General features: G+C 30.4%; 1 protein-coding gene across 1 annotated transcript; it reads left to right on the forward strand.

The window, feature by feature from the left end:
- The first annotated feature begins 1,631 nt into the window (after positions 1-1,631).
- LOC148176353 (uncharacterized) lies at positions 1,632-2,370 on the forward strand. Its single transcript, XM_088035056.1, has 2 exons — positions 1,632-1,822; positions 1,884-2,370. Exons 1-2 carry the CDS (start codon positions 1,728-1,730, stop codon positions 2,368-2,370), a joined length of 582 nt encoding a protein of 193 aa, XP_087891182.1. The 5' UTR covers positions 1,632-1,727.
- Positions 2,371-8,909: the final 6,539 nt, after the last annotated feature.

Genomic DNA, 8,909 nt, shown 5'->3' on the forward strand with positions numbered 1-8,909 from the left:
ACTTTTAATAACGACCTTTTCAATTCATGCAAAATTCGTCTTGAAAATATTCTAAAGCATTTTAAGAGAAATTTTTTTGGATCTTTCAAAGAAAAATTTGTTATCATACCCGTTTTAATTCTACTTTTAAAACAAGAGTCAACATCTTGCCAAATTAACTTTTTTGATTTTAAATACTTTACACTATGTATTTTTTGTTTTAAGATTAGTAAATAATCCTTTAAAATAGTTAAATTTGATTCAATTTTTGCAAATTTTTTTACACAATTTAATTTATTTTTTAAACATCTCTTATGTAATAAAATGGTTTTTCTGAGCCAAGTTATATATTTTAGAAATTCTTTCTTATGTTTAATTAATCCACTAACCTTTTCAATTTTGTTAACAGCAGAAGTTGAGATTTCATCAAAAATCTTTTGACTGGCCATTTTTTATAGTCTGTTTACAAATTTGAATTAATAAAAGAATAATATTAGCAAAAGTACTTACTTTGAAATTTCACTAGCAACACTTGAAATGTAAACTGCAGAGACACATTGAAAACTGAGTATGATTGAAGCTGTATTTATATTATAAAATTTAAAAATTATCAACGTCATTTCACATTGAAATTATCAGAGCATGCACGTGTCATTTTTATCATCTAAAACTGCAAGAGTTGCAAATAATTATCATTTTGGAAAATTAACATTTGACATTCAAATTATCAAATTTTATCCAAAACTGTAATTTTTAGAATGTGATAAATCATTTGCAACATTGTAACAATCAACAAAAAGATAATAATAATAAAAAAAAAAAAAAAAACCAAAATTATATTTTATATATTTTTATTTTTTACAATACATATACCACATGTATAAGTTGTGAACGTTTTCTAAAGCACAATTTAAGTATTCACTATGCTTTAAGCAGTGATGGGACTTAAAAATTGTCTTCATGGTGTTTACTGGAAGACATCCATCAGTTTCGAGGTCGATAATATCCTCATCCAGAAAAAATTGCTGTAACCATTTTTTCTTTTGCAGACCTTTCACTGCCACAAGGACTTTTTGATTTGGATTGTATTGTATGAAGTCCTTTATAAATTTCTCGATGCTTTCATACCTTATTGTTGATGGATCTTCATAGTAGTATTCAACCCCGTGTATTTGATCAGTGGCGTAGTCAATCTGTTTTTGGAAGGCAGCACTGCACATCTCGATTGTGACCGGAAACTTGACGAAGGCGTGTTGGTATTGTTGGGTGTCGACATCCAGAATTGCAAATTCTTTGCATACAAAGCATGTACCGAGTTGGTAACCTTGTATGTCAAGTAGATACATTTTGCTTCTTTTCACAGTTGATGTAAAATACAATTTAATTACAGAAACAGATCTTCACATATTTATACCTAAACATTTTTTAAAAATGCATGCACGAGTTATTGATAAAGATGTTTTTCCCAATAATTTAAGCAGCATTTGCATTTCTTAAATGTTAAACAAAATAAAGATAACTGGTGTGTGTTTTTCCATATATTTTGCAAAAACAAATTAATGCAGCGTAAGTGCAAAATTGATATTTATTGGTGTGTTTTTTTTCATCAATTCTGTCAGCATGTTTTTATCGGTTAACCTTACAATTTTGTAACAAAAATTATCAACATTTTTTAGTTTGCATACTATAAAAGCTTCGAGAATTTTCTGTTTCTTCATCAGTGTTTGAATCTCAACACCACAACCAAAATGTCGACCACACCATGTACTATTGTAGTGTTTAGCGAAGATCCTGAAAATCTGCCTGCTGAGCATATTAGAGTTGTGATGAAGCAATTATTCCAGTAAGTTTTTTATTATTTTTTTCTTAGTATTTTTTGACTCATGTGTTTGGTGTATGTTCAGATATGGCGTGCTCGAGATTAAACGTTTGGGAGACAAAGTGTTTGTTTCCCTTAAATATTGCCCTCGAGGCAGTTCGTTAAAACGAAAATTTGGCAATTTACCTATTAGATATATTCGCACAAAATTAGACAATGAAGCCGAATTCAAGATTTTGGAAAGCGTTGTGAGACGCTTCAGATTCAACCTCGTTGAAGAAGATGTCAACGAAGTGGAGAATCTAACTAGTCCAAAGAAACGGGTGTACATAGAGCCACCAGTCGAAGAAGAAGATGAAGATTTGATGGATGATGTAGTTGTCATCAATAATGCTCCATCAACTTCTCAACCATCATTCAAGAAGCACAGAACCGAACAGCCAATGGAAGAAAACAATAACATCGCTCCATCAACGTCTTCTGAGTCATCAACCAAGAAACGAAGGAAAGAACCTATAGTGCCACGTAATCATCAAGACGTGGAGAAGAACTTTTTCGAAGGATTCGAATAAAAAATAAAACAAATATTTTTCATTGTGTTTTTTTTTTTTTAATTTTCCAAATACAATTTATGAAATGCGTTTACAATAGACGAACACGACCTGTAAGTGGTTCATAATTGATAAATTGTTCATGCAAAACCAAACAATAGGCTGCAGTGTTGGCATCTACATCCCCATCAGTTTCAAATTCCAAGCGAACATCTATGGTGGTTTGTTTAATTACTTCGTTTTGATAAGAACAATCAATGACAATTAATGGTGCAACCGTTTTGAATTTTTCTAAGTTTAATAGCGGTTCACAAATTGGTTTCTTATTAAAATAATAAGCCTGTTGAAAGTTTGTATACATTTTGTATGCCAAAGCGTACTTGTTGTGTTTATACTCTAGATTTAAATGTTCATATGGGTACGCTTGAGAATTCAAATACAGTTTCATATTTCTCAAATTGCAGTGATCAAAACTGCTTGCATCCTTTTTCAAATTATTTCTTCTATCAGTTTGAAATCCAACAATGATGAAGCGTGGTTTTTGTAGAAATGTTGAGGTTTTCAACACCCAATTAAAGGAATGACTTTCTTGCAAAAGTGGATAAGTAAAAAGTTCCCATTTTCGATGAACAATCTCCAAAGGAATATTTTTATCGATTATATTCAATATTTTTAAGTTTTCATAATCAGATACAGTTACATGGGGTACTTTCCATGTAATTTTCTCAATCAAAATTTGGGCTTTTTCAACTCCTGTGGATTCAATAATACAATTCAAATCTGAATTTGAACGAATTAAAACCAGTTCCTGACGAAGGTTTATCACAATTTTTTTATAATCTTCAGCAAAACCTAGTATCATCGAAAGAGGCCAACATACATCAAATTGTCCTGTTGAGTTATCAACAAGTTTTACATCATCAACAGGAAACCAACCGGCATTCATCAAAGCAGTACTTTCATTTGGTGAATAAGATACATAACCTTTCATACTACTAGTAATACCAGGAGTTTTTACACGATCAATTAATTCACCTCCCAGTAGAAAACGAATTTCTTCAAATAGATGAGCAACAAAATTATTCACCAACTTTCCTTTGGTGTACACAAGTTTAGCGTCATCATGTTTTAGTAATTTTCCTTGAATATGAAGTTCACTTAATCCTGGCACTGTTAGTAATTCCTGTTGTTGAATACCAATTCGACATTCATCGTTATGCTTAAGTGGAGTGTTTGTATATGCTTGATATGAATGCCATTCCAAATTGGTTATTGAACTATCAATAGTTGGTTTTTGAGTCACATTTAACAAATCCATTACTTTTTATTTCACACGCAATCCTAAAGATTGTAGAAATATTCGATTTTCAGGTGTTAGCTGAACACTGCTCTTGTTGTAAATGAACGTTTTTGAAATGTTGCCAGTGTTTTTATGTTGCACGTTATTGTTGTTGTTGTTGTTGTTGTTGTTGTTGTTAGTTGGTAGATTAAAACAAATCACCATTTTTTTTTTTTATTTTTTTTTATGATTAATTTAATTTACGTAAATGTAATGTTGTCGTGATGAGCTCTTTTCTGAAATTGACCAACTTACCAAATTGATCGGTTATTTTAAGAGTTATATTTCTAATGAAATCAGTATTAATTGGTAGATAAATTACGTTTACAGGTTTTTCAATTATTTTATAACCAGGAGGTTCTTTAGGATAAAACGCATAGATGATATGTTCTGCTGCTCCATTTAAATAAGAATTTTTGACAAAAGTACACTCAATTCGAATTAAGTTTACACGTATTATGTCCACAGGAAAATCTGATTCATGGACTTTATTTGCTGCAAGTTTTCTTTTTGAAAATCCCAACAAAGATGCTATGGAGTTCTTTTTTGAAAAATCGATAACAGTGTCACATTTTATTTCACATTTTAATGTATTCAAATTTGCTTTCAACTGTAAATGGATAGCTTCTTCGTTTTTTTTACGATCTAAAAGTAAGGCTTTCTGCAGGTATTCACCAATGTCTTGCACTTCATAGCTACCAGTTGGTATTGTGATGCTTTTGCTGTTGTTACCATAATAAAACATATTATTAGTCTCATCAACATTTGGAATTGCATTATTTACACTAAAATTCAACAGACCAATTTCGTAACCACAATTTTTCTCCAACTCTATAGGAGGATTAAAATCCATTGATAAAATGGATGTTGTATCAGTGAAAAGAAAATGATAAGACATCTTGATGCTTGCACATTTGAAATTAAACTAACTTAAAATGCTGTTCTATTAGTTTATTTATTTATTCAGTTAAAAAAGATAAACAAAGGTGACCACAATTATACGTGTTAAATTTTTGAAATCGCTTATGGTTGTATAGAATTTGAACAAATCCATTTGAATTAAAATATTTAACAACTTCTTGTGGTGGTTGCAAATTACCAAAACTATCAAAATATTCAACTAAAGTACTTTGTTTTCGATAAGCTACCCAATGTGTCCCAGAGCCACTGTCTTGATCTAAATTGATAACACCAGTTTCGCTTTGATGTATTTTTTTCGGAAGAGCATCTCGTGAAAATACACCTCGAAAATGTTGAATTTTATAAATTTTTGCAAATTTTTTAATATCAATATTTGTTAAAGGTCTTTTGGGTAGCCCTTTTAATCTAAAAAAAGACCTAAACCTTTTTTGTATGGTTTTAAAAATAAACCTTTGCCCATAGCAATAGCTTCCATTGTTTTATTATGTCTCTGTGATTCGCCTAATTCTTGTCTAGCTTCTTTTGCTGCATTAATGGCTTTTGCAATTCCTGCAGCTCCACCACCAAGTGCACCAAGTGCACTAAGACCGGCAAATTTAAGAATTAATGGTAAAATTCCACCACTTTTTGGTATTTTTATTATATGGGCTGTTTTAATGTTGTTCTTTTTCTTTTTTGATGCTGTTTTTAATGCCACTGAAATGGCATCTTTCAAAGTTTTTGCCTTACTTTTACGAATATTTGCTCTAGTGTTTTTAGTAACTTGTTGAAAACTTGCTGATTTTCTTTTCTTTATGTTTATCTTCTTCTTCTTCTTCTTCGTTGAATGTTTACTAACTCTTTTTTTTGGAACTTTTTTCACTCTAACCATCTTGACTGAATGTTTGAATACAACTAACATTTATTTAGAATTTTTTCTCTTTAAATAAGTTTCAATCGTTTTGATGAGATTTTAAGATCTTTATCATCATCAGCGTCATTTGCTAATTTACCTTTTCTTCTTCTTCTTGCTGCTTCAAGTGTAACACGTTCAAAATCATTTAATTTAGTTTTTTTCTTAATTTCAGGTTCTTCATCATTAGTATCAAGTTTCCTTTTTACAGGTTTTTGCATGGTAGTAGAAATACTTGTTGACGTATCCATTGGTGTGTCATTAACAATCATTATGTTTTCAAGATTATCAGGTTCTACTTTAGGCTTAGATCTTTTTGGTTTTGAGGAACGTTTTGTTTTCTTGGGTTTTGTTTTTAGTACATTTGGTTTAATTATTTTGTATTCTAAAAGTTTTTGTTTACTTTTTTGAAGATTATTAAGACACTTATCCATTTCTTTCAGACATTGATTAAGAATTTTTGTACAATTTGTTGTTGTTGATCGTTTTGTTGATGATGATAAACCCAGTCCTAATTTAACTTTAGTTTTCATTGCTCCTGCAACACCTAATGATGCAAGTTTTTCCTTCCATAGAGCGTTTTTAGAATGAAATCGTTCAAGTGCTCTTTTAGCCAACATCTTATCAGCGTCATGTCTCATATTGATGTCTTTGGTTTGAGAGTAAGCAATATCATGATCTTTACAAGCTGCATCAAGGCCATTTATACCAACTTCTCCTCGTTTTAAACGTTCTTCAAGCTTTGTATTTGGTCCACAAAATTGATAACCAGGAAGATGAAGTTCATGTGGAATTGCAAACAATGTTTTATCTAATAGACCACCACCAATCTGAGAAGTCATTTTTTACCACAACACTGAGAAACAAACTAATGACTAGTTTTTTTGATACTAACATAAATAGTGCTGTGTTGAGCAATTTATATTCAGTCTAAAATCTTCAATGTAAACATGAAGATTGTTAAACAAAAAGTGTCTTTACCTATTGAAAACAATGATTTGAATCATAATGAAGAACATAATTTCAAACATGGTGTGTTATTTCCATCAACAATACGATGTTTAGTTATTGGACCATCAAATTGTGGAAAAACAAATATTATTGTTAGTTTTATCGAACATCCTAATGGACTAAAATTTGAAAATCTTTACGTGTATTCAAAGAGCCTCTATCAACCCAAATATATTTATTTGGAAACTTTGTTGAAACCTATCAAAGGAATCGGATACTATGCGTATAATAGTAGTGAAAATATAACAAACCCATCAGAAGCTAAACCAAATTCCATCATTTTATTTGATGATGTAGCATGTGAAAACCAAAATGTAATACGTGAATATTTTAGTATGGGTCGTCATAATAATATCGATTGTTTTTATCTTTGTCAGTCGTATGCTAAAATTCCTAAACATCTTTTGCGAGATAATGCAAATGTTCTTGTTTTATTCAAACAAGATGATCTTAACTTGAAGCATATCTATACTGATCACGTTGGTACTGATATGACTTTTGAAGCGTTTAAAGACATCAGCAGTGTTTGTTGGAAAAATGCATATGGTTTTTTATCAATTTTTAAAGACTGTAATACAAATAAGGGAAGATATAGACAAGGATTTGATCATTATATCTATCTAAATGAATAAAAAGCTAATTGACATATGACCCTGCTCAGATTAGACCTGTTTCCAGACCAGATCAGACCTGTTTCCAGACCAGATCAGACCTGTTTTCAAACCAGTTCAACCTGTTTCCAACCCTGTTTTAATACCTGTTTTTGTACATACACACCCACGCAACGTCATGGTAAAGAACATTAAAACATTAAAACGAAATCTTATTGAAAAACGAAAAATTATTAAAAAAAAATTGCATTCATTAAAAGAAGGCGAGTTCATGCAAGAGAATTCTTTCTTACCTATAACAAAACATTTAAAAACTTTGGAAAATCTTGTTTCAAATGAAAAAAAGCAAAAACCCCTCCCATCAACAAAAGCTAAAAATGATGATGATGATGATGATGATGATGATGATGAAGATGACAATGAAGTAAGAACAACTCCTAAACCCAATGGAAAAGAAAAAATTAAATCTGAAGTATATTTCATAAATGATGGTGAAGTGTTCACAAACGATGAAGATTTGTTAGAAAATTTTGTGCACTCACAATCATCACCGCTACAACTAACACCTGGACCATCCAAAATAACAGATGATATATATGAAGAATATTATTCACAATACACACCGTTACCTCGAAAATATTTACGGGAAATGATAAATGATACAGAAAACCAGTTTGATCATAAATATGGTGTAAGACATGATCCTAGTATTGAAGCATTTTTCATTGGAGATTCACGATTAATATTTGAAGATAACAGTCCTAACATAATTGTTAAGAACAAATCATATAGAGGCACACGTGGTTTATATGAATTACTATTTAAAAAAGAACCACAAGGATATACAAAAGAAGATTTAAAACTATATAAAGAAATAATCGAGAAAACAAACGCACACAAAAGATATTATCAGTTTAATCAACAAATCGATGGAAGCAGATTACTTAAATATAAAAAAATCATAGCTCCATTAACCACACATAAAACTAAATCTCTCTCAACAGGTGGTTGTTTATTGAAAGAAGTTAATAATAGACCACTTGATTTTGTTTATTGGAATGATCCAAACGAATTGGTTGAGAGGCTACGTTTATTAATTTCTTCACAACAAGCTGGAAATACTGGACATCGAAACGAGATCATCAGTATCATTGAGGAACTACAAGAAAGCGGTATCATAGAATAAACAAGAATGGTGAAACTTCCTTCAAAAATTACAAAAACCAAACAACAAGTTGTTAATGAAATACATCAACAAGCTCGAATCAACTTTCAAAGACGTCATGTTATTATTAAATCATTAAATGATTTATTTCAAGCTGATCTTGTTGAAATGATTCCATATGCAAATGAAAATAATGGTTTTAAATACATTTTAGTTGTAATCAATTGTTTTTCTAAATTTGTATGGGCTTTTCCTTTAAAAACAAAAACCGGTGATGAAGTCACTAAAAAAATGGAAATTGTAGTTAAACAAGTAAAGCCTAATAATATTCAAACTGATATGGGTAAAGAATTTTTCAATAAACATTTTGCAATGTTAATGAAAAAGTATAAAATTAATCATTACAACGTGTATAGTGAAAAGAAGGCAGCAATTGTTGAACGAGTTAATCGAACATTAAAAAATCGCATGTGGAAGAAATTTAATTATTATGGACATTATAAATGGTTAAATTTACTTAAAGAGGTTGTTGATGAATACAACCATCATAAACATAGGACAATTGGAATGAAACCGATTGATGTACAACAGAAGCATGAAAAGGAATTGTTGGATAGAGCC

This window comes from Gnatocerus cornutus, chromosome 4 (assembly GCF_029298725.1).
Source record: "Gnatocerus cornutus isolate USDA-ARS CGAHR chromosome 4, icGnaCorn1.1, whole genome shotgun sequence".
NCBI classification, from domain to species: Eukaryota; Metazoa; Arthropoda; class Insecta; order Coleoptera; family Tenebrionidae; genus Gnatocerus; species Gnatocerus cornutus.

Excerpts from the sequence above, each read along its gene's own strand:
- LOC148176353 (XM_088035056.1), top strand. The coding sequence starts at position 1,728 with ATGTCGACCACACCATGTACTATTGTAGTGTTTAGCGAAGATCCTGAA. Across the intron at positions 1,823-1,883 it reads GTGATGAAGCAATTATTCCA|ATATGGCGTGCTCGAGATTA; the intron begins GTAAGTTTTTTA and ends GTGTATGTTCAG.